The sequence below is a fragment of the Ursus americanus genome, chromosome 18 (assembly GCF_024610735.1).
Source record: "Ursus americanus isolate L20-20 chromosome 18, mUrsAme1.1.p, whole genome shotgun sequence".
In the NCBI taxonomy this organism is placed as follows: Eukaryota; Metazoa; Chordata; class Mammalia; order Carnivora; family Ursidae; genus Ursus; species Ursus americanus.
The window spans coordinates 744365-769390 of record NC_142144.1 but is presented as its reverse complement, the minus strand read 5'-3'; the positions used below and the strand labels follow the sequence as shown (position 1 = coordinate 769390).

The following is a 25026-nucleotide window of genomic DNA, read 5'->3' as shown; positions in this document are numbered from 1 at the left end:
ACGATGGGCCCAGCAAGCCAGCAGGACAGGGACAGGCTGGAGAACCACTTGCTTTACTCTGTACTCTGGGGGCAGGGCAAGGGCAGGTGCGTGGGGGGTGCAGGGAAGGCCCGGGGCGCGTCAGCTGCAGCTCTTGGGCAGGCGGTAGACGCCGGCCGCGTAGACGAGCTGCTGGTCGCGCACCTTCTTCTGCAGGAAGCCCTGGAGCTCCTGCAGGTCGATCTCGGCCAGCGCGGGGCCGGTCACCACAAACATACGCAGCATGCTGTAGATACGCTCCAGCGACAGGCTCTCCAGGTTGGTCAGCATGGCCTGGATGTACGTCCAGAACAGCTGCGGGCACAGGGGCCGGGCCGCGGTCAGGCACCACCTGCCTGGCTGCCGCCTCACCAGAGCCCCCGCCGGGCCGCCCCCCCCCCCCCCCGCCCCGCGCCACCGCACCAGCAGCTCCTCCTCCTTCTGGTCGGCCTGGGAGGCCATGCCCGAGTCGCTCTCCTCGTCACTGTCGATGAGCACCATGCTGTCGCGGTCCTGCGGCCGCTCCTCCTCCACCACGGAGAAGGTCCCGGCGGGCTCCTCCCGCAGCACGCCCTGCTGCAGCCACACGGACATCCGCCGCCGCAGCAGCGCCACGGGCATCTTCACCACCTTGCTCAGCTCCTCCAGGGTCCAGCTGGCTGTGGGGGCGGCCAGCAGCACTGCACACAAGCGGCGAGGCCAAGCCTCCCTGCCTCCCCCGCCTCGTCGGCCCCACCCGACTGCCCGGAGGTCAGCAGGCCCCCAGTGGGCTGGCATGGGCCCCCGGGGGGCATGGCTGGGGCAGGCCGGCTAGGGGTCAGTGGGCTCACCTTGGTCCTGGAAGTACAGCAAGACCACTGCCTGCACGGGAGTCACGGCCACAGACAGGGTGCGGTCGGCCAGCTCCACATCCATGGTCACCAGGCCCAGGGTGTGCTTCCAGCTGAGGGTCCGCATGGCCTGGGGACAGCCAGAGTCAGCACAGGAGGCCCGGAGGCTCCGCTGCCTGGCGCCAGGTGAGGGGAGGGCTCCCTGACCCGCCCCCACCAGGCCATCAGCAGCAGGAGGAGGACAGGACAGGGGCTCCGGCTCCCACGAGCTCGGTGTAACAGTGAGCACTGAACACGCAGTGAGGGCTGCTGACAGACTCGTGGTCTCCGAGAAACACATCCATATCCTAAGCCCCAGGACCCTGGAGTGTGACCGGAGCTGGAGACAGGGTTGCTGCAGGTGGGGCCAGTTAAGATGAGGTCATCTGGAGTACAGGGGGCCCTGACGGAACAGCATCCTCGTTGGGGGGGACGGGCAGCATGAGGACAGAGGCAGAAACTGCAGGACGCAGCCACAAGCCAAGAGACACCAAGCAAGGCCTGCGAAACCCCTCCCCTGATGCTGAGGTGGGGGGCAGGACCATCCCACAGCGGTGCTGACACCCCGGTCTCCACGCTGCCCTGCAGAATGGAGAAGCCTGTTTTTGCAGGGAGGACCCTGCTGTGGCACTTTGTTACAGCAGAGCCACAAGAAAGGCATCCATTCTGGTCCCGGTGGGGGGTGCTGCTTAGCAAAGACCAGGAGTGTGGGAGTCCACGTAGCTGGGTGGGGGCAGAGGCTGGGAGCATGTGAGCCACAGCTTATAAAGGCCTGGACTGCCCTGAAGAGACTGTTGGCAGGAACGTGGCCAGGAAAGCCACACTGGTGAGGTGTCAAACTGGAGGACGTGCAACCCCGCCAGGCAGTGGCACAGCCCCGTGTGAGTACGACAGACTGAGGAAGCGCGGGAGTGCGGCCTCACGGTAGTGCGCGAGCCTAAACCATGCAGGGGAGCCGCCGGCACCGCCAGCCTGGACGGGGCTCCCTGTGCGCTCGAGACAGAGCCCAGAGGGCACTAGAGCTGACCGGTAGCCCAGAAGAGCCAGGACAGAGACGGCTGTCCAGGAAGGGGGCGCGTGAGAGTGGACAAGGTTCCGGAGAATTTTACAACAGCCTGCACTGAAAGCGAGAGGGAGCGGGAGCCACGTGAGAGGCTGGCTCTGCGCGCAGGGGTGTGGGGCAGAGGCCTGGCCGGCAGGCTGGAAACACAGCTATGAGGTCACACGAGTTCTTCCACTGGCTCTCGGACTTCCTTGGAGCCTGTGACCCCTTCCTTCCTTTGGAAGTCTTCCTCTTGGAATGCAGACTCGGCCCTACACCTTCCCACAAACGCACTTTGGAAGCAGCAACTCCCTGTCCGCTCTCCCAGGTTCGCAGCTGGAGAGGAACCCAGCCCAGAAGGAGCAGCACGGTCTCGCTCTTCCCCAATTCAGATGCTACTTAGATGCTGAGCTCTGGGGTTGCTGCGAACTTGGGAGTCAGTGCCGGAAGGGTAAAGACTTCTGGGGATGTTGCTTGTGTTTTGCATGTGGAAAGGCCATGAATTCCAGGGGGCCGGAGGATGGACTGTTGTACGTTGAATTGTGTCCCTCAAAAAGATGCTGAACTCCTACCCCTACTAACTCAGGACGTAAGCTTATTTGGAAATCAGGCCATCACACATTCAATTTGTTCCAATGAGCTCACTCTGGAATAAAGTGAGTCTTCACCCAGTACAGCTGGTGTCCTCTAAGAAGAAATTTGGACAGAGAGAGACACGGGGAAAAATGCCATGCGACAACACAGCCAGAAACTGACTGATGTGGCCAAAAGTCACATGACGCCCGGAGACACCAGAAGCTGGAAGAGGCAGGAAGAACCCTCCTCCGGAGCCTCCAGAGAGAGGGCAGCCCTACGATCCATAAGTCAATTGCGGACTTTTAGCTGCTGGAACTGAGACAATGAATCTGTGCGGTCTTAAGTCCCATCCGTGGTACTTTGTTCCGGCAACCCCAGGACACTGACATAGCCCCTCTGCGCCAAGTGCTAAGAGTCTTTCAACAACCCCTCAGCTCTAAAGGGGGAGACAATAGTGAACCCCACTTTGCAGACAGAAAATGGAAGCAGAACCCACAGCTTGCCCAGGTCACAACCAGTAGAGCAGGAGCCCTCTGGCTCCAAGGCCGTGACCTTACAGCCACCACTCCAGCCGGCAGCGGGCCAGATGCCAGGCCCAGCAGCAGAAAGCACAGGTGAGGGTATTCTGCAGCCTGCGCGACCACCCACACGTGTCCAGCATGATTCTCGGGCCAAGAGTTGCATTGGTGGGAGGCAGAGACACTGTGGCCACAGGCCTGACCTCCAGCACAGTGCGGGGGACTGCCCCTGCCACTCCAGTGTCCAGCTGCAGTTAAGACAAAGCAGGCTGACACGTGGCCACCACGTCAGGTGCATCAGGCCTGAGCAGAAGGACGTGGCTCAGCCATCCCGGGACCCATGGCAAGACCCTGGTGGGAGGTTGTGGGGCCTCTCCTGGCAGTGGCTGCATGTCAACAAGGCAGACAGACGGGGCAGGGAGAAGGCAGTGAGCACACAGATGTCCTCAACCAGGGAGAGGTGGGGTGCACCGTGGGCAGGCTCTAGAGCCAGCACCTCACCACAGTCAGGAGCAGAAACCACAGGGTGGTCCAATAGCCCAGCGGGGCCAGTGACAACCACACAGACCCTCGCAGCCTTGTGCAGTGCTGCCCCGGAATATGGCCCTGCCCTGTTCTGCCTTCCTACTCCAGAATCCCCTGCCTCGCTCCTGCCCTTGCCCGTCTCTGGAAAGGAGCCCTCCTCCTTCCAGAATTAGCTTCCCTGGCCTAGAACAGCAAACTTGGAGAACCCACTGTCCCTCCCACTACCTGGCTCTGCTGCCCTCCCCCAACTCCTCCATACCCCAGCCCACTGGTCTCCCTCCCAGAGCTCCATCCTGAGGGCTCCTCAAGCCCTGGCTGCTGGCTCATCTCTGGAGGTGTTCCAGATGCTCCCAGGGCTCAGGCTTGGCTCCCCAGACACCCACCATACTCCTCCTCTGCTCAGGAACCCAGAGACCCCTCAAGTCCCACAACCCACTTATCAGACCGAATGCCCCAGAACCTGCTTCACCAATCCCCAGAAACCTAGGATGGGCACCCTAGCTCCCCACTCTCTCCAGACACGTCTCCACGGAGCCATCCCTGCAAGGAAGGGTTCTTCATGCCGTCAATCCCTGCCCACACCTGCCATGTGCACTCCCAAACCCGGACCACCCCACACGTCCTACAGCCCTCTCCTCTCTCTCCTCCTGCCCAAGTCCTAGGCCCTCAGGGCTCCAACAGCAGACAGCACAGTCCTGGTCCTCAAGTGCCCTGGGGCCTGGGAAAGCAGCTTCTAGGGAAGCAAGCTGGGCAGTGGCAGAGACAGGGAAGGGTCCTGGAAGTCAAATACCTCATGGGCAATTGGAGATGTCCCAGAGGCAGACACCCACAGAGCAAACACAGCTCCCTGGCGCTCCCTGGGACAAGCCCGGCACCCCAGGCCCTGGTTCTGAGATACCAGAGCGTAGACAGTGGAACAGGAAGCCCAGAAGGGTGGGAGGGCATGAGCAATGCGGCCCCCCTGCTAGTACAGTGTGGGGAAGCACCCACGCGCACACATGCACAGGTTCCTAACGAAACAGAACGTGGGCCGCGCCCTCTGGCCCCAATGCAGAGGCAGAGGCGTCTGGAGAGCACCGCGGGGCCGGGTCACCCCGGCATCTGCCGCACAACATGGGTGGAAGGGCCGCCTGCCCCCTGGCTCCTGCCACAGGGAAGTGTGGTCGGTACCTTCAGCTTCTCGTACTTCTTGCAGTAGACCTCGAGGGCCTCCCTGATGTCCTCAGGAACCTCTAGCTTCTCGTCCTTGAAGGGCGGCCAGAACTCGCTGGACAGGATGACAGCATAGACCCCAAAAGGCGGCTGCTCCTCTGCGGGCCGCTTCTCGTCCTCCTCACGGATGTTGGCATTGATGCGACGGGAATCTGCCATGTCCTAGGGGAAGAGATGGGTGTCTCCAAGGCCCCAGGACCGGGCTAGGGGAGGCTGGGCCAGGTGGGCAGGGAGCCCTGGGTGCCCACCTTCAGCATGACCTCGCAGAAGTGCATCGGAGCCTCGCCAAAGCGCAGCTTCAGCAGCTCCACGTTGCGGATCTCCCTGGAAAGATCCATCTCTGAGGGGGTGTGGCGCGCCCCCACCCCACAGCAGCTGTAGCAGAGTGCCCGACGCCTCCCAGAGACACGGCACAGGCACCCGCCCCCACGGCTGCAAGGACACCCCCAGGCCAGGAGACCCTGGGCCTGCTCCATCTCAGCGGAGGCCTGGGTGTCCCCGGGCACCTGGCTCCCCAAACTCCTGGGCCGCCCCCCTGCCCCCGCAAGGCCACCCCAGGTCCACGGCTGAGCACAGGCCCCTTCCTGCTTGGCGTCACGAAGCAGGGCACGCAGCGGCCGCTCACGGGCCTCACCGCTCAGGACTGAAGCTGAACTGGTGCAGGAGGCGGTCGGCCAGCAGCGAGCGGTACTCATTGATGAAGAGATCCTTGCTGCCGTAGATGCTGACCAGCAGGCTGATGATGTCCGAGGAGCGCCGCTTGGAGCTGGACTTCCCTGCACAGCGTGGGGGGGGCACTGAGGGAGCACCATCTGTGCCCGGGCGGGGCCCGCCCTGCCAGGCGCGTGAGGCCCAGGCTCAGATCCCAGGGTGCGGGTGGGCTGGGTGGTGCACAGGCTGGCGGCAAATCTGCCCTTCTAGCAACCGGGGTGGGGACACAGGCCACCACGGGCCGCTCAAGCCAGCGGAGGTGTTCTAGGCAACGGGCTGGGCTGGGCGTGGATGGCTGACCCCCTCAAGCCTCAGGGCTCGCGCGGAGACAAACTCTAGGCCAGAGCGCCTACCTTACTGGAGCCTCCCCCGCAATCTGGAGCCCGGCAGGGCTGGCGGGCACTGACCTGGGTCAGCATCCACGGGGTCGGGGACCCAGTCCTCGGGCTCGCCAGAGTCATCCTCGCTGTCCTGACCAGTCTCCAGGCTCGCCGGATCTGTCTTGGACAGCTCAACAGCCAAGTCCCCTGTCCCGTCTGAGTCCCCCGTCAGCCCAGCCACGATCTGCCGCACCGTGTCCTCCCGTGTCCTGCCAACGGGAGCACTGTTGGCCCTCATGACACCTCTCCCTGCGCGCCTCACCAGCGTGCACCACCCACCTCACCCGCGGCAGCGAGTGCCCACTGGCTACATGCTTACGTCTACCAGACCTTGTCTCGAAAGAGAATAACGATCACGAAAATAACAAAACCCCACCATTTTCTGAGAACACCAAGGATTCAAATAATAAGACAGAACCGGGGGGACTGGGTGGCTCAGTCGGTGAAGCGTCTGCTTTTGGCTCAGGTCACGATCCCGGGGTCCTGGGATCAAGCCCCGTGTCAGGTTCCCTGCTCAGCCTGGGTGGGGGGTGGTCAGGGGTCTGCTTCTCTCTCTCCCTCTGCCCCTCCCCTGCTGGTGCACGCACGCAGTCTCTCTCTCTCTTGCAAAACAAATAAATCTTAAAGAATAAGACAGAACCAAGACCAGGCCCTTCACAAGCAAAAGGCACGAGACGGGACTCAGGGCAGCTCGGCCCAGCCCCGAGGCTCCGCAGTCCTGAGGCAGCTGTGCCATGGCGCCTGCTCAAACACGTTCTCCGACACACCACCTGACAGTCCTGGTCCTCGTTGTGGGAAAGACTGAGCCCAGGGTTCCCCCTCCTCCTCCTTAGCCTGGGGGCCTGGCCAGCCAGGCAAAGCTGAGCTGGGGCCTCTCTGGGCTGGGAGGGGACAGGGGCAGGGGTGCACAGTGGGGCCCCAGGGTCTGCACACTGGGCAACAGGTACAGCAGCAGGCACCAGCAAGAGGAAGGGGCCCGGGCCTTGGCCAGGCAAGACAGAGCGTCCCTGGTGTCCCGGGGGCCACCAGGACCCAGGGGGAACTTGGCTGCACACAAGGAGCCAGGAGCCAGGAGCCAAGCGCCCCAAGTCGGAGCCGCGCCCTGGGGCTTGCCTGTGGCGCTCACCTCAGGTAGCGGCGAATGGGCTCACAGGCCACCTCCAGGATGACCATGGACGGGTCTAGCACACGCAGGGCCTTGATGGCGGATATGTAGAGGGTGATGATATCGCATGTGTTCACGCCTACGGCCAGGAGGGAGGGTGGTAGTCCCCACAGCACCCAGGAGTGGTGGTTCCACAAGCAAGCAGCTGCACCCTGGCCAGGTGGGCTTCCGGATGCCACCGTGCCCTCAGTCCCCAGCATACTAGTGTGACACGCAGGAAGCAGCCCCCTCCTCCCCCAACTCTCGGGGGCTTTCCCCAGAACTTTCCACGATCCTAGCCCCCCACTACTGGGTGGTCTGTCTGAAGTGTCGATGCACCCCTCTGCCGCCAGGCCACAGGCCTCACTTCCCGCGCCTCCCTTCAGGGGAGAATGAAGTGGAGTGCCCTGGCCCTCCTAAGGACTGCACAAACCCACTCGCTACACAGGCCCTGGGGCAGGAAGACTGGACTCTCGGGCAGCAGCTTCGGCACCTGGATGGAGGAGGCGCGTCTCCAGGGCAGCCTTGAGGGACAGGAGCAGCTGCTGCCTCTGGTCAGTCCTCTCCAGGCAGTACTTGAGGTCCTCAATGGCTGGCCGGGAGTCCGGGAAGTCTGTAGGAAGAGTGCCAGCCCTTGCAGCGCACACGTGCCGGCATGCACATGCTGTGCATGCAAAAAAGGACACACGTCGGCAGGACCCAGAGCTGAGCAGCCGCACCTCCACTCAGTAACACCGAGAAACACCTGCTAGGTGCTGCAGGTCATCCTTGCGCCCTCCTGTGCCCGCAACCCCCTGTGGTGCAGAAGGACAGAGCAGGGACATGAGACTGAGAGCATGAGTGTGGACACACAGAAGCACTGTCCGCTGCCCTGCCACACCTGCCCTGACCCAGACACTGAGCAGGAGGCAGCCTACGCTGACGGGCCCCGCTCTGCTCAAGACGCCACAGTCCAAGTGCCCCTCACGGCCTGCAAGATCTGCCGGGCAAAGACCCAGGGAAGGTGGGCTACTCCAGTGGGCAGGGGGCCAACCTCGGATGATGCTGAAGAGCTCCTCGATGCGGAGGCTGGCGTAGATTCGGTAGAAGAACCTCTGCACGTGGCAGCGCCAGCGACGCAGTGTGTTGCCAGCCTCGGGGGATGCGGGCCTGGCTGGGCCATCCTGCAGGAATACCTTGCCCAGCCAGCCGACCACCCTCTCGATCCACTGTTGGAAGAGCACAGGTTTGGGGAGGGAAGGAACTGAGCCCCAGCCTGACATGGAGCAGACGCTGGGAGAAGCCACACAGCTACCGACCCTGCGGCTAGCCCTGGGGAGTCCCCAAAGCCCCTGCTCTGGACTAGGAGCACGCTGAAATCAGCAGGATAATAGGCCCGAAGGGGGCACCCCAGGCCTTCCATCAGTGTGCCCCACACCCTAAGAGCATCAGTGCCCAGGCTTATCTCTGGCAACGGTGGCCCTGATGCAGGGCACGGAGACAGTGGTCACCTGTGACTCAATGGACAGACACACCCTGGGGGCCCTGCACCTGACTAGCCACGTGCAGACAGATGTAAGGACCCTCTGAGCACACACGCCTTTATAGGCAACACAGCCACATGGACCCCAGAATGTATACGTTCCCCTACAAATTATAGAGCCACTGATGACACTATCTGGATGCCCTGCCACCTGGGGCAACACAGGTACCCCAGCCAGGCCTCTGGGCTCACACCCATTTGAGACCACTGTTGTACAGACATCTGCTTTGAATCCCCATCACAGCTAATCTGCGTTCTCAGAAGACAGTGGAAGAGTATAGGCAAAAAAACAGGAGCAGGCTGGACAGTACCCTGTGGTTGGACCCAGCACCTCCACAACTCTGGAGAGCCCAGAACAGAGCCCCAGACCATTCCCCCAATAGCATGGGTGCCCTGAGAGCCCTCACTGGGACACCCCAGACCTTGGCACTGCCTCTAGCCAAGTGACTGCACAGACCTCGATGAGCACGTCACGGGCTCTTTCTCGCTGTCACCAGGGCAGGCTGGAAAGGGCCAGCCTTCACCAAGCATCAGGACAGCTTCGACCACCAGCCAGGTCCTAGTTCATCAAAGTCTCCATACTCTTGCTGTTTCTAAAGCCAGGCGGTCAGGTTTGCCAGAAACCTCTTTTTTTTTTTTTTTTTTAAGATTTTATTTATTTATTTGAGAAAGAGAGAGAGCGCATGAGCAGTGGGGAGAGGGAGAAGCAGGCTCCCCGCTGAGCAGGGAACCCGATGCAGGACTCGATCCCAGGACCCTGGGATCATGACCTGAGCTGAAGGCAGACGCTTAACCGACTGAGCCACCCAGGTGCCCCACCAGAAACCTCTTCTACAGCCCCGAGGGGCTGTCCTTACCTTGTGGAACTCACGCAGGAAGGAGCGCTCATACTCGCCCCGGCAGCGGTCCTCCATCCTCTCCCTGGTCACCTGGTGCAGGGTGGTGGTCACAGCCTCGGCACTGACCCGCTCCAACAGACTGAGCCTGTGTCTGGAGGAGAGCCCTGCCTGTGGAGCACGCAGACCATACTCCTTTCCCCCACACCCAGTGCCCTCAGTAACAAAAGCTTCAAGAAAAAGCTGCTGGGAGGACAGAGACCTGCCCTCCCCAGCTGGCCTTGCTGCCTGGGTTAAGACACTGGCCTTCCCCACGTGAGCAGTGGGTGTGGCTCTCAGGGCCAAAGCCTCTTCTAAACAAGGCTCTGAAACATAGCTAAATATGCCCCGTGAGGACAGATGTCCCCAGGTATGCCTTTCGGTGCAAACCCTGGTCAACAACGGCAAAGGGACTCAAAAGGAAAGGAGAAAGAACATTTCTGTGTATCTTTCATCTGGGATAAACCCAACAGAAGCCATTCAGGGCCTCCTTGCCCCCTGCCGGCAACAGGACCACTCCCTTCCTAACGGCAGAGAGGCTGCTGCTTCACTCAACGGGACAAAATCGTTATAAACAACCACAAAGGACAAAAGGCCCGTAAGTCAGAACCTGGCTTTAACAACAAAATCCTTTCCTCTTTAAAAGACTGGAAAGGCAATCTGCTTGCGCAGCATGTTGGCCTAATCCCCAGCTTGTACTGAAAGAATGAAAAAAGCTAAGTCCACTTTTTTGCAACTACAGGGGAGAATCAATGCCATCTCCTTCCTGGAAAACCTACACAAGGCATAGCAGAAATTTACATGGCCCAGGAAATTTGGAATCACCTAGGATCTCAGTGTACGCAAAGCGTGAAACCTAGTGTGAGTAGCAGACACACACCTGTGTCCAGGACAGGAAGTAGAAGTTCACAGCACAGAGATCCTGGGGACCCTCCCTTTGTCATGCCTGCCCCCCCCCACCCCCAGCCAGCTCACCAGCTCTCTGAAGAGGCCAGCTGACCCAGGACAGTAATGGGGAGTCAGGAAGAACGGGGGCATGGCCACAGCCACGCAGGCGCGAGTACTCACAGGACCTGGCTGAGCTGGTGAAACTGCTCCAGGGCCTGGCGGCACCAGCACTGCTGCTTGTCACTGCCACATCCCGCGCACAGCGGGCTCTGCAGAAGCCGGTAGTACCGCCGCCGGGCATACCTGCTGTCCAATTCCCCCTCCAGTTCCGGGTCTGTGCCCCCTTCCCCCTTCCTCTTACTCTGCATGTACACTCTCAAAAAGCGTCCGTAAAGGCGCTGAATCATCTCCTGAAAGGTTCTGGGAGTGGAAAAGAACAGGACGCCCCGCAACGTGGTGTGGACTTTTTCCCGCAGCCCCTGAGCGCCTGCGCCCATCAGCAAGCCCAGGCGAGTCCACTTCTCCAGCAGCTCTAGACTATGCAGGTAAGGATCCAGACGGCTCTCCAACAGGCCGAAAGCGTCAAGGAGAAGCAGGAGGCACTGAGGCTCGTCTGCATAGTTCTCACGCTGCGAGATGGTATTCCAGAACTCGAGGGAGATGCTGGCCTGCAGGTCGTTCTGCAGCACCTCTACAAACCACTCCTCCAGGACCGAATGCAGACCGTGGCCCCTCAAAACCTCCACCGCCGCCCGCAGCTCCTCCTCCTTCGGCGGCACCGCACCGCTGGTCCGGGAGGACGCCTGGAGTGCAGAAGCCCGTGAGGAGCGAACGCAGAGTGGAGGGGGGAAGGGGGCTGACAGGCGGGGACAAGTGGGGAAAGGAAGGAGCCGAGGAGAAGCCGCGGCCGACGCTAGGGAAGGGCTGCCCGGGGAGCCGAACGAACCCCAGGGTCGGATCCCGGGAACTCCGCGCGGGCCCACTGCCCTCTTCCGGGGTCTCACCAGTCCCAGAGCGGCCGGCGGCACCAGCCCGGTGCTCACGGTGTTCCAGGCCACCAACAGCTCCTGTGTCGGCCCCGGGTCGCCGTCGCGCACCGCCGCCGCCATCTGTGTGCCCCGCTAGCTTCCCAGACCCACTAGGCGCGGCGCGCGACGATGACGCACAGGAGAGGCGCGCGGGGGTGACGTAAGGGAGGGCGCGCTATCGGAAGGCAACGCGCAGGCGCGAGCGGCGATGCGGTAGCGGCGGTTGGAGTGGTCGCGGCTGGAGCGGCGACCATGACCCAGCAGGGCGCGGCGCTGCAGAATTACAACAACGAGCTGGTCAAGTGTGAGCGACCGCGCGGCGGAGTCCGCCGGGCGGGCTGGGAGGGCGCGGGGCTCGCCGGCTTGCGGCCCAGGCGGTAGCGGGCCCGTTGCGCGTGGCCGAGTGGGGTGCACGGTCCGTGCGTGGGGGTCTCGGTTCGGACGGCGCCGGAGGCCGTGCGGGCGTGCCTGGCGCACAGCCGCCGTGCCGCACACACCTGGCGCTAGGAGCCTGCTGAGTGAGCGCCAAGGACGGACGGCTGGAGCGCGCACTGCCTCCCAGGCGCACGCCCGGCGGTCTGGGGCGGGGCTTTTCCTGGACCCTAGAACCCCTGGAAGGTGGCTCGGGTGGAAGGTGGCCGGGCCAGTACTGGGCCCTCCAGCAAGCTTCTCTCCTAGCAGGCGATGGGTTCCAGAGTGGGAGGAGTGCTGCGCTCCTTCCTGCCCTGGGTCCACAGCGCCCGCCCTCCACTCGCCCCCCACCCCAGGCATCGAGGAGTTGTGCCAGAAGCGAGAGGAGTTGGGTCGGCAGATCCAACAGGAGGAGGAAGAGAAGCAGCGCCTGCAGAATGAGGTGAGGCAGCTGACGGAGAAGCTGGCCCGAGTCAATGAGAACTTGGCGCGCAAGATTGCCTCTCGCAACGAGTTTGACCGGACCATCGCGGAGACAGAGGCCGCCTATCTCAAGGTGGGGCTCGTGGCGCCTCGGGGGGCCCAGCATGCCCGCTGGCGGGAGCTAACCTAGCCTGGCTTTCCAGGGTGCGAGGAAGGGGCTTTGGGCTAGACTCAGAGGGGAAGGGGGCCCTCCTGACCTTGTCCGACCCTCCACTAGGGGGCTTCTCCTCAGTGCTTCTGCCCCAGGGGCTGGCGCTGCCATGGTGGGAGGTTCCTGATGGTGGAACGGTAGTAACCAACACACATGTCTGTCTCCAGATCCTGGAGAGTTCGCAGACTCTGCTCAGTGTGCTGAAGAGAGAAGCTGGGAACCTGACCAAGGCCACAGCCTCAGAACAGAAGAGCAGCGGCAAGGACAGCTGACCGACCAGCTGCGGGCGGGAGGGGCCTGCCTCCACTGGGCGGATCAGCGGCTGGGCCTCCGACCATCTCTTGAGCGTCTTTGCTCTTCACGGTAGCAGCTGCCTCCTTTCGCTGTCTCGGGTACCAAGAGGCCATTGCCAAGCTCCACCGACCCCAGGTGATGAGGACAGCCCTGGGTACAGCCCACCAGGTGGGGGTCCTAGCCTTGGACTCACCCAGGATTTGGGGAGGGCAGGCTCTGGGTCACTTCTCAGGGCCTGAGGTCCCCACATCCCCTTGTGCTGCCAGAAAGGCCCTACTCCCTAGTCTCAGCACCATGGCAGTGTGCTCACCTTGGTGCCCAGGCCAGGGGAGTAGATGAGGGGCTGGGGCCCTCCACCTTGGAGCTTGCCCCCGTAGCCTATGACTTCAATAAAGATTGTCTTTGTAAAGATACGTTACTGCCTAGGGTCTCTGTTTTGAGTGGGGGACTGCCAGACATCCCCAGAATCGATATGCGCTCCTGCCCAGCTGTGGTATGGCTCCTCCCTGGGAGAGGAAAGCCTGGATGGACTTTTCCTATAACAAGCCTTACTGGTTTTGAAGACAGAGTTGAGGGTACCCTTGAGCATCTCCTGTGACCTTGTTATCCACCCTTTCTCCCCACCAGAGCTGCTAGCCCCTCTCCCCCAATTCCACTTAGCCTACCCTTCGGGAGGTGGTCTGCCTATTGGTCCTGGTCTGTGCCGTGCCCTATGACCAGCACAAGGCCTGGCCCAAGGAGACGCCCCCTCGGCATGGGGGCAGACAGGGCTGCCCCCCCCCCACTCCAGGGTTCTAAACTTGGCTCGGCGCAATGGCTCCATGCTTCTCATCGTCCATGGTCACACCAACCATGCCCACTTCCAGCCTTCCACGCTGCTTGGGCCCAGTCCTCCATCCTGAGTCTTCTCTGGGACCGTCTCTGCTGGCCTGTCAGTCCCTACGAGGGGTCCCTACGGCTACTGCTTGGAGGGGCTAAGTAGGTTTGGGAAGCATATATTGTTTGAGAGGGTCTGGAAGAACCTGGGCCCACCCCACCCAGAAACACACACTAAAAATACCCTCCTTCCCAGGCTTGGCCAAGCAGCGTTTCCCATGGGCTTGACTCCTCAGGAGGGATATACTTGTGTTCTGTGCCTGGACTGTGAACAGTCCCAGCTCCCAGCTCCCCAGCTCCAGCAGGCAGCTCTGCATCTCCTGTTACCGCTTGGGATCTGCTGGGTTTTCCTGCCAGCCACCAGCACCGACCCCAAGGAAGTGGTCAGCCTGTTACAATCTAACTGCAGACTCCTGTGGGTCGGGTAGCTTTCTATGCCAGGCAGGAGGCTCTCCCACCCCCTGCCTGCTCCTTGTCCCCTCAAGTGCTTGGCCTTTAAGTAACAAAGATTCTCCCATCCTGCCAGAGTGCCACACCCCAGAGAGCAAGCCCAAACTGCCCCTCCCACCACAGCTCCCACTATGTCAGACCTGGATGGGAGGGGACGGCCCCAAAGGCCAGAAGTGCTCACAGGAAAGTCCCTCTCCCAGACAAGTGGGTGGCTGGGATGGGAAGCAGGGCAACTGGGGCTGCGAGAGTAAACACCTGGACCACCAGGACTGCAATGTGTGGGGGTGCCACACAGAGCCACCCCCATCCCTGGGCACAGATGTCCTAGCCAGGCTCCCACTGTAGCCTCCTCCCCGCAGCCAGGGCCTCAAGGGAGTCCCCCAGCCCCACCCCTGCTCCCTGCTTCTCAGGCCAAGGACCACACAGGAAGGCAAAGGCGGCCTTGTCCAGGGCTATTTATTGAGTCCATCATCAAATGCAAGAAAAGACTTGCCATTCATCACAAAGGGGGTGGGCTGAGGTCTACCGTTGGGGGGTGGGTGGGAACGGCTTGAAGTTCGACAGAGGATAGGCAGCCAAGCTAGCCCTTCACACACATCACACAGGTGCTGGGCATGGTGTCCAGCAGGACCTTGTGCGTCCTCCACAGGCAGTGCCCCCAGATCAGGGCCGAAGAGCAAGACAGCCCCAAGGGAGGCAGGAGCCCCCAGTGTTCTAGGCTCAGGCTGAGCACCAGTACAGTTGTGAGGCCCCAGAAAGGGAGGGTGAGATATGGCAGGGCAGAGCCTGGCAGGGCAGAAGGGGGGTGCAGAACGAAGGCAGGGCTCCTGGGCACTGCCCGACTCCCAGGGCTCAGCCTTGGCCATCCTTGCAGGGCTGGGGTCAGAAATAGAGAGCTGGCTCACTGCGGAAGTCTGAGAGGTCGTTCTGACCGGCAGGGGTGAGCTGAGAGAGAGGGACACAGAGGGAGCTGATGGGCTTCAGCCAGGCGTTAGAGACCCACCCCACCCACCCTGTCCCTTGTCCGCCCTCCTAGGCCCGCCCCTGCTCACCATGACCTCCTTTGGTGCGGGCTCTACCTCACTCGGAGTCTGCTCCAACGTCTGCTCCTGCCATTTATTAAAGGCCACGGAGTGCTTTGGAGTGTAGCTGGACAGGCCTGCGGGCCAAGAGGCACAAGTGTGGACATGCGGCCCAGCTTACCTACTGGGCCACCCATTCCAGCAGGTGGGCACTCACCAGAGCTGCCGTCCGGCAGGCGAGGGCTCTCAGGCCCCACGCTGTTTACAAAAGTGGCTCGGGGCAGGAAGAGCGCAAAGGGCTTCTCCAACACCCCATCTGAGCTGGACTCCTCCTCCTCCTCCTCGTCTTCCTCCTCCGCCTCCTCCTGGGCCTCGGCCTCCTCCTCCTGCACCAGGGAGCTCTCAGGAGGGTACTCAAACGTGGTCTGCAGGCGCTTGTCGTTGAAGGAGATCTTCATCTACGGGCAGGAGGCACATCAGCGGGGCCCTGCTGCCTGGCTGCCGGCAGTCCTGCAGCCCGGCTGAGCTGGGCCCAGTGACCCCCAAGAACACGGTGGAGGTCGTCAGGCCCGGGCAGGTAGCAGAGCATGCCATCAATCCTTCAGGAGCTGAAAGGCAGGGCTGCCCCTCGTCAGAGACAACTCCTTCACTTATACCCTGTAGGCCCGGGCGAGAAGGACCCCAAGAAGATTGGCTCCAGATGCCCACGGCAACCCAGGGCCAGTGTGTCTAAACACCTGCATCCCAGGCCCCACCTATCCACTTCCCACCCCAGGCTTAGGGTCAAGTCATCTCGAGTAATCTACCCCTCCCAGGGACCAGATCGTAGCCAGCAGCAGGAGCCCAAGGTCTCAGGGTCTCCAGAAGCTTCTATGGCAGCTCCCAGGGTTGAAGGAGTGCCTTCACAGGGGAACACTGCCACATTTCCTCCCTAGCAGCTCTGTGGCAGGAGCAGGGTCCAGGTGAACTGTACCTCGGGGGCCAGGCACATACTTGGAGGCCCTACCTTCTCAGCTACCAGCAGCTCCTGTTGGCTGGGGCCTCTCTCCAGGACTGAGTTCACATCAGGGCTCACCAGCCACCTGAATGATGCCCACACAGCTCAGCATGGACCCCCGCTGTTCAGCAAGGACCAGGCACACCCAAGCCCCAGAGTCCACACGCGGTGATAAAGCAGGGTAGCTGGCACATCCAAGCCCCAGGAAGGGGGCACCAAGGGCCATCACCCTGATTTACAGACTGAGTCAGAATAAGAGCAAAGCTGCTCCCCGTGGGGGTTGTGGTGACCCTTTCCTCCCACCCGGACTACCCATCTGGCCCCTGTCCACCCTGTCCACTCTGCAGGCTGCAGAATTTCATGCCTGAGCAAATGCCCTCCTCTCCCAAAGGCCTCGGAGTCCAGGCCAGGCTGCTGGTTCTGAGAGAAAGTGGGGTCAGGAATGAGCAGGACTGCAGACAGACCCTCGCCCTCCCTGACCCAGGACTCCCCTCCCCACAAGAGCCACAGGCCCACCGGGCTTGCTCAGCCGGGCTCAGCCAGGCCCGGCAGGTTGGTAATGAATACGAGAGCCACCAGCCTGCAGAGGACGGGAGCAGCCCTACGGGAGCTCGAAACATTAAACTCCTGAGCACAGGACGCCAGCAGCCAGCTCAAGTTCCTCCTCCTCCCTTGGAAGGAGCCGGAGTCAGGAGCTGGGCCCCCACTCGAAGAAGCATGGGGCCCAGGGACAGCAGGCCATGGAGGGGCCTCACAGGAAAGCCGGACTTGGAGCCTGGGCAGCAGAGGGACCCCCGGCACTGACCTCGGGGGGCAATGCCAGGCTGAGCCAGTGTCCAGAAACAACAGTGTCCAGTGTCTCCTGTCACCCCACCACGCTCTTCCCACAACCACAGGTGCACACACATGGCCCCACATGGCCCCCCATGGCCGTGGGCATCCCCATCTCAGCATGGCGCACACACAGACATCTGCTGGGCAAATCACAGGCCCACGCCCCATCCTCTTTGTCCCAGCTGGCCGCACATACGAGCAGTCACATGTAAGAGTAGACAGGGGCAGGCCCCCTCAGTCAGCCAAAACCAAGAGCCAAATATCTGCTCCTGTCAGTGGAAGGCGAGATATCCCTCTACCTGCCCTGCCCCCACACAGGCCCGCCCCAGCCCTCCAGCTGCCCCCCCCCCCGGCCCACCCAGGCCTAGCAGGGCAGAGGCCCAAGGCAGGATGCGATTGCCAACCCAGGGGCCTCCCACTGCCCCAAGGCCCCACAGTGAACAGGGCTTCCTGACACCCCTGGGTCCACGGCATTGTCCTCAACGACCCTGGGCCCTCCAGGCCCATCCCCCACCACTGAAGACACAGGAAGGGCTGGCTGCCAGGACCCGGCCGGATTAGTGTGCCCTCATTAGTCCACATGACCAGCTCCTAGCGGGGAGACCGAGGGGGCTGGGCACACACGGGCACTGAGCCTGGCACAGCCTGGCCAGGCAGGGGCGGGGCGGTGCTCCCAGGCCACTGTCTGCACCCAGCTGGAGCCCCGGGCTTGGGTCACATCCCACCTCCCCTTCAGTCTCCACACTCTACAGCCTCGTGGGGCTCCCAGGCCTCCTGTGGGTGAGGTCTCTGAGTCACAGGACACCCTGTGACGAATGCTGCTGGGAAGGGGCCCGCCTCTAGCCCCGGGCAGGCAAGCCGGGCGTGGCCAGGGGCTGGCACCTGTGCAAAGCTGGCGCAGGGGGACTTTGCCCGTGGAACCACGCGTAGCTGGCAGGTGGTTCCTGGCTTGGCCCGCCTCCCAGCTCCCACAGGCCCTTTGCCCCCCTCACCCTGCCCTACCTGTGCACACCCAGCTTGGGTTACTGAAGGGCGTCCACCTGGACTCTGGTCGGGGAGCTGGGTCCAACCAGCCCCTGCTCTGGGTGAGCCCCGCCCTGCTCTCGCTCCCCAGCACACAGCTGCCTCCTCCCATCCCCCACTCAGTCTGCACTCTGGGGGACAACAGGACCACCCCGCACAGCCTCCGCCAAAGCTCCCACAGCTGCTTCCTGCTGCCCCAGATCAAGGGCAGCACCAGCCCAGGGCAGACCCTCCGCCAGTGGGGAAGCTGAGCAGAGCAGGGTCCAGCCTGCTTTAGTGGCTTCCGGGCTTTCTAAAGCCCACAGGGGGGAGGGGGCACCCGCAGAAGCCCTGGGGGAGTGGGAAGGGTGAGAAAGGAGGGCAGAGAAAACACAGCCAGGACGCCTGGGAGGTGGGGGTGCGGCACAGCAAGTGGGGAAGCTGGCTCCGGAAGGCAGCCGCAGCACCGCTCTAAGGACTGGAGCGAGGTTGGGGGCCACGACCCGGCCAGGAAAACCAGGGTGTTGGGGTGGCGCTTACCATAGGGGAGGGCAGATGGCCTAGGGTGTCACAGATTGAGCTCTGGGGACGCTGACACACTCAGGCCGGGCAGAGAACCAGCAGGTAAGGAGGGGAGGGGAAGGAGTCCCCAGACGTGTAGGAGCCTGGCCAGGTGGCACCTCACAAAGGGGAGAGGCCCACAGCACCAACCCAACAACCCTGTGGGAGGCGGGTGAGCAGAGCCGCTGGACAGTCCCACCAAGCACGACCTGGGGGCCGGGGCAGAAGCAAGAGGGGGCATGGCCACCATGCTCCACAGCGGCCAGCCCCTGCTTGGCCATCAGGGGAGGGATAGACAGGACACCTGCAATTCTGCCAAGAGACAACCAAGTGGGTCCCCCCAGGCAGGCCTCCCAGGTACACTGTCCGGCCGGGCCCCCACCGCCCCAGACAGGGCTATAGCCCTCTGAGGCCCAGCAAGGGCACGGCACCCTACATGACCTGCCAGCTCAGGAGCAGACTGCCCAGGGGAGCCACACCTCACCTGCCGCCTGGGAAGGGCCCCAGCCCCTCCCACCACTACCCTGGTCAGCCAGCCATGCAGGGGCCAAGGTGAGCAGTGGGCCCCAAGGTCCCCAGTCGGGAGGGGGGAGAGCAGGACAATGGTCCAAACCACGGGCTGACTGGAGTGGTCAGCAGCCCAGGCCCCGGAGGAATAGCAGGAGGAACGCCCAGGGCTGCAGTCAGGAGGAACTCCAGGGAATGGAGCAGAGGGGACAGCCCAAGCCAGCAGACGGCTCTGAAGGCCTGGGTGGCCCCATGCCTCTGCCCCACGAAACAGGAGTTTTGGCTCTTCTGGGCAGGGCAGCTGGTGCAGGGGGTGGGGCAGTGCTCACAGGCCCAAAGTCAACCCCGGCAGACTGTGCTACTCTGGCAGGGCTCTAGCCTGGCCACTTGGCCTCGCCAGGCATCCATCTGGACCCCCCACGCCCTCAGGCTGGCATCGAGATCAGGCCAGCTTGGTCCGAACGGGTCTCCACTATGGGCCAGGGCCTGCTTCCTCCCATCACTTCCTCCTGCCCTTCTCACCCCAACCCTGCCACAAATGACCCCCTCTGCGCTTTCCCCAACTGGGGGAGGAATGAGTGGGCTCTAGAAACAGAAAATGAGCATTCAATTCCTGCCCCACAAGCTCCACGACCTCCAACCACCCTCAGGTTCCCCATCTACAAAGAGGGGGGCTGTTATCACCTCCCCTTCCTGGGTCCAGCATGGCAAGGGACTGCCTCCCAGTTCAGGGTCAACAGTCAGGGAGCAGGAGCGGGGAGGTGGGGCTGACGACCATGGCTAAGGGCAGGAGTGAGGGTGGGAGGGTTGTGGCCCGTAGCACTAAAGAGAGGGTGAGTCAAGGTCAGGCAGGCAAGATGGGCCCACCGGAAGTACCGAGGCAGGTGGGTGTGGATGCCTGTCCCAGCAGATGGAGCTGGCAGGAGCACCAATGCCCCCACCCAAGGAGGAGGGAGGACACATGGAGGAAGAGCAGTGCAAGGCCAACCCACGGCAAACAGGGAGGAGGCAGCTCACGTGATTAGACAACCGGCAGGCACCAGTGATGGGGGCTTCAGTGACACAGAGCACATCACCACCCCCATTGCCCCAAGGACTTGAGGGTAGTGGCAAACGTAGCTTAAGGGTGAGCCAATGGAGAAGCCTGCCAGGCGCCATCTCAGTTCCAGGGGAAGGCACACCTGCCCCGTGCCTGCTGATGGGGGTCATGTGGGGCTGGCTTTGGACTTTGCCCCTGGGGCAGACCCAGGTGCTAGAATGACCAGGAAGAATCTGAGGAACGTTTTCTTGGGCCCAGAGGGTTCCAGGCCACTGGGCAGCTGGGAATTAAGGCTCCAGCAGGGCTCCTGGTCCTGCAGCCAGGTCTCTCTCTGCCTGAGGCCCATCCTCCCCAGTGAGGGGGAGAGTCCACACTGCTTCCAGGATCACACCCCAGGCCTGGCACACACTAGGAGTTCAAGAAACGCTCGCATGAAGCCAGGTCCTGCTGGGCTCCAGGCCAGCATGCTTCTGGGGGAGCTGACAGCCCCCGACTGAATGGTTCCCCTAGGCTGACAGTGAGGTAGGGATCTGACCACACCCAAATCACAGGCCTCCTTCACCTTCCCGCTTCTGTCCTGGCACCTGCGACCCACATAGGCCAGGACTCCAGAAGACCAAGCAGCCAGGGCCAGTGTGGAACTATTCATCCAGCTGGACCCACGATGAGACAGGTCTCCCCCGCCAATTCCAGATGTAGCCGCAGGAATCAAAAGGCAGCCATGGTACTGGCTGGACTGACCTCCCCACCAGCCTTACGAAGTACACCTTAAGCAAGCTGTCCCCTATGGACCATTAGGGCTCTACTGGAGCCCAGACCAGGGATCCCTCCTCCCCAGCTCAGCCCCTCCTGGAGCTTGCATGGCCACCCAGTCTGGGGTCTCCTCTGGTCCACAGAGAGGTCATCCCTTAAGCCATCCTCCAGCCAAGCCAGGTGTCCTAGGAAGCAGGCACATGTTAAACCCACAGCTCTGTGACCCGTCACCTCTCTCCCTCCCAGACAGTGGCTCTCCCCCCTGTTTCCCCTACTGACCTTCTTTCTCGAGGAGCCAGCCTTGGTGAGGCAGGACTTCTCTAGAGCCAGGTAGCCGCCAATCACCTCAATCTCATGCACGGTGGGATAGCGCTTCTTCAATGTGGTCCCCAGGGTGGCAGGAGGCTCTGACAAACTGCCTGCCTCCTCATCCTCGGCCTCCTGTGGCCCGGGCTCCCCGTTGGCCTGCAGGGACCCTGGTTTTCTCTTGGGAACCACGGTGAAGGTGTTGCCACCTCGATGCTGGAGCCCTGACGGGTGCCCAGGCCCAGTGGGGTGCAGATGGTACCAAGGAGGCCCCCCAGCTCCAGAGCAGGGCGGTTTGGCTTCTTGGGGGACCTCATCCTCCGAGTCCACCTCATCAATGAAGGTAACAGGCAACCCTGGCCTCCCAGGCACCTTGCCGTTCTTGGCCAAGCTGGGAACCGCAAGGCCCTGGGCAGGCTTAGCTTCGGCAGCAGGCAACGCATACAGGGACGGTGAGGACAGCCTCTGCCGCCTAACAGCCTGGTCCACAAGGGCAGTAGCTGGCCTGGGGCAGGCCCCCTCCTCGACCCCCAAGGGGCTCCTCCCTCCGGCAGGCACGCTATCCCTTCCAGGCACCAGTTGGGCTTCGAGCTCCAGGCGTTGGGAGGCCCAGTCAACCTCTCTCTCTGGCAGCCCTCTGGCCTGCCTCACTTCAGGAGGAGGGGCCCCAGAGTCCTTGCGTTTGGGGATGAACACGAAGGAGTTTCGGGAGTTCACACGGAGGTTGGCCAGGGCCCGGGCCTGGAGGTCCCCAGCAGGGATCCTATCCACGTCTGGCTTGGAGGCCGGCCGTATCTCAAAGGAGTCATTGGCGCTGGTGGCCGCGGAGACCCACTGGCGCTGGCTGGGAGTGGCATTGGCAGGGTTGGGTGTAGGCAAGGCCAGGGACGCGGCTGGAGTGGCACTGGGGGTCCCGGGGCTGGGGGGTGGGTGGACGGGGGGCTCCCCTGACTCCACCTTTGGCTTCCGCTCGCCCAGCCCAGGTGCAGAGCCCGCAAGACCGTTGGCAGCGCCGGCTCGGGACTCGGGGGCTGCAGGCTCGTTGGGGAGCGGGCGAGGGCCAGCGCTGCAGTGCAGGCCCCGGGGGTGCACGGTGAAGGAGTTGCTGCCGGTCTTCTGCAGGAAGTCGCTGAGCCGCGCCCCGGGGCCTGTACCACGGCGCTCAAGCTCGAAGCAGGCGGCGCGCTCACCCACGCGCGGGGCGGCGGGGCCGGGAGCCGGCGGTGGCTGCGGCGGCGGAGTGCGGCCGCGCTCTGGGCTCCCGCGGCGGACCGGCGCGGCCGGGGCGTCGAACTTCTGGAGCAGGCGGCTGACACGCCCGGGCGGCGGCGGCGCCTCGTACACGAGCACCTCAGCGGCGCGGATGCGGGCGGCCGAGCCAGGGCCCGGGCCGGGGCCGGCGGGCGGGAAGCCCGGTGCCGACTCGATGATGAGGATGTTGTCGGCGTGTATGGTGCGCACACCGGGCACGCGGCGGTACAGCTCCAGCAGCTGCTGCACCGGCCGCGCCCCCGCCGACCCCTCGCCCCCCCCGCGCCGCGTCCCGCGCCGCCTCTCCGATTCGAGCCGCATGAACGGGTTCTCGCGCAGCGGGCCCAGGCTCTCCGCCAGCACAAGCCGCTCGGCCGCCGGCTCCGAGGGCTCCGCCGCGCCCGCCTCGGTCCCGGTCTCAGGCGCCGCGCCCCCGCCCAAAGCGGCCAGCTTGGCCCGCTTCCGTTCCAAGATCTCCCGTTTCCAGGCGGGCAGTGCGGCGCGGGGCCCCGGGCCCGGGCGCCCCAGGCCGGCCATGGTGCGGAGCGGGCGCCGGAGCCAACGCGCGCCGGGAACTGCGGCCGCCGCCGGCAGCCGGCCTTCGCGCCGCAGCCACGCCCCCCGGCCGCCGTCTATTGGTGAGGGGCCGGCTCGGACCCGCCCCGCGCCCCCACCTATAGCAGGGGAAAATGGCCGGCCGCGCTGATTGGAGACTGCTGTCCCTGACCTCTCTTTCCCGGGGGGCCCAGTTGGATAGCGCCCGTCTCCGGAGCCGGTTTCCATTGGGGAATGTCCTTCTGGACACGCCCCGACCCCTCGCCGCTCATTGGCGGCCCCACTTCCGCCTCTGTGCCATTGGCCTCCGCGGCCGGAGGGCGGAGCCCGGCGGGGGTGGGTCCAGGCGGGCAGTCCCAGCCGGACCCCTGGGCCCAGCTAGGTGGGTGACCTTGGCTGGGCTCGGTCCTTCCTCATCGTGGACTGCCAGCACCCAGTCCACCTGTTCCTCACGCTCAGAACGCAGCGGAAGAAGGGCCTGCCCAGGACTGGAAAGCTGTCCCCGCCGGTTCAGGGACTGCCCACCTGTGGTCCTAGGTCCTCTGCAGGACTTAGTGGAGATGCCAATGCCAGAGCCCCACGCAGTGCTGAGGAATTGCTTCTCAGGAACCCCTAACTTTTGCCAGCCCCCAGAACTCACTCTGTTGCTCACACAAGTCGGAGAAGCCCTACCCCACACTTTGCCATCCAGAGCCCACCAAGCAGGGACAGGAGTGCAGAAGCTGTGAGGAGGCACAGAGAAAGCTCTCCAATGCAGAGAGCCACAAACGCCGGGCTGTGCATTCCACCCTGTTGCCTCCCCACACTACTCTTTCATCTGTTGAACTTCCCCCATCCCAAGACTAGTAGGAATGCCTGTGACCTTAAGGGCACAGCCTCCTTGCCCACATGCCATGAAGAAGCTCACTCCCAGCACTCACCACACTTCGAGGCCCAGTGGAGCCAAGGGGAGATGGGGAGATTAAGGGGTACTGACACAGAAGGATGTTACCTGCCTTCCCCTCACCTCTCCTGCACTCAGCTCTGCTCAGTAATGGCACTACTGCATGCTACAGCACCCACCTTTCAGGGACAGGGCTCCAAGGACACCTGGGGCTCTGCAGAGACTGGGGGCAGGTTTCAACCTGGGGTGCCCGTCTCAGCTTCCAGGTCCCATGGTGGTCTGCACTATCACTACTTTAACATTGACTTACTCCTTTCCGCTCTACTAAGCCGAAAAAACAAACTGATTTCAGCCTCCCAGAAGTCAAGTGTCTCCTTTTTAGGGCTCTGGTCAAATCACTTTTCCAAAGGAAACTAAGCCTTCTTATGCTCATCCCTTCTACAGCAACAGAATCACTCAATTCTGAACTACAGAATAAAACAGGCTACAACAAAACATGCAACCTAAAAATAACATTAAAAGAAAACCCACTCCCAGGGTGCTTGGATGGCTCAGAGAGGCATGCAACTCTTGATCTCGGCGTCCTGAGTTCAAGTCCCACCTGCGCTATAGAGATTACATAAATAAACTTTAAATAATAAAAATAAGAAATAAAACAAAGAAAACCCACTGGCAATGTTCAGGTTCTATCTGACTTTGACACAAATTATGCCGATCCTGGGTAGAAAACATTGTTGTAGCTGCAAGACAAACCAGACCAGTCTCCAACACAAGCATTTCTCAGGCAATGCAGCTCCCATTCTAGGCAGAGGGTCACGGAGCCACTTCACTGGAATAGAGGTCTGCAAATCTGCTCTGTGAAGGGCCGGACAGTAAATAGGTTATACTAGCAGTTCTCACCAGGGACGGTTTTGTCTCCCAGACCTGTTAAAGTATGGAGACACTTCTTGTCCCAAGTGAGTAGAGGCCAGGGTTGCTGTTAAACATTCTACAGTGCTCTGAACAGCACTCCCCTCCCCCCCCAGTCAAAGAATGATCTGACCCGAAACACCAAGAGTGCCAACTGCAAGCCACATTCACTTCCTGTCACACGTTCTTTGTTTTTAGAACCCTTTGAAAATGTGAAAGTCACTCTCAGCTAATGGGGAGTACAAAACAGGACTTCGGCCATATTTTGCCGACCCCTGCTCTACAGCAAGGCCTATAAAGACCACACACCAGCAGGAAGACAAGGCTCTGATGTCACACAAACTATTCAGCAGGTCCTCAACACAAGCCTACCCTATGTTGTCTTCACCCTGGCTCCCCGGGCAGGAAGACAGGCTTCTCCGATGGAACGCCCC

General features: G+C 62.3%; 3 protein-coding genes across 5 annotated transcripts; 1 reads left to right on the top strand and 2 right to left on the bottom strand.

Annotated features, from left to right (window-relative positions):
• Window positions 1-32: 32 nt before the first annotated feature.
• ANAPC2 (anaphase promoting complex subunit 2) lies at window positions 33-11525 on the bottom strand. Its single transcript, XM_045803722.2, has 13 exons — window positions 11285-11525; window positions 10461-11083; window positions 9375-9507; window positions 8029-8203; window positions 7489-7608; window positions 6978-7095; window positions 5879-6060; window positions 5395-5536; window positions 5009-5084; window positions 4719-4922; window positions 849-978; window positions 442-677; window positions 33-333 (listed from the first exon to the last, which is right to left on the bottom strand). The coding sequence occupies exons 1-13, from the start codon at window positions 11387-11389 to the stop codon at window positions 121-123; spliced, it is 2457 nt and encodes an 818-aa protein (XP_045659678.1). The 5' UTR covers window positions 11390-11525; the 3' UTR covers window positions 33-120.
• On the top strand, window positions 11478-13060 carry SSNA1 (SS nuclear autoantigen 1). Its single transcript, XM_045803728.2, has 3 exons — window positions 11478-11612; window positions 12076-12275; window positions 12521-13060. Exons 1-3 carry the CDS (start codon window positions 11561-11563, stop codon window positions 12623-12625), a joined length of 357 nt encoding a protein of 118 aa, XP_045659684.1. The 5' UTR covers window positions 11478-11560; the 3' UTR covers window positions 12626-13060.
• Window positions 13061-14411: 1351 nt separating this feature from the next.
• On the bottom strand, window positions 14412-25019 carry TPRN (taperin). Of its 3 annotated transcripts, none has more exons than XM_087869157.1 (4): window positions 20968-25019; window positions 15213-15453; window positions 15026-15132; window positions 14412-14951 (listed from the first exon to the last, which is right to left on the bottom strand). In XM_087869157.1, the coding sequence occupies exons 1-4, from the start codon at window positions 23026-23028 to the stop codon at window positions 14856-14858; spliced, it is 2505 nt and encodes an 834-aa protein (XP_087725283.1). In that variant the 5' UTR covers window positions 23029-25019; the 3' UTR covers window positions 14412-14855. The 3 variants fall into 3 exon arrangements, with proteins under 3 accessions (XP_087725283.1, XP_045659676.2, XP_045659677.2); XM_045803720.2 differs by having other exon boundaries at window positions 14412-14943; XM_045803721.2 differs by having other exon boundaries at window positions 14412-14918.
• Window positions 25020-25026: the final 7 nt, after the last annotated feature.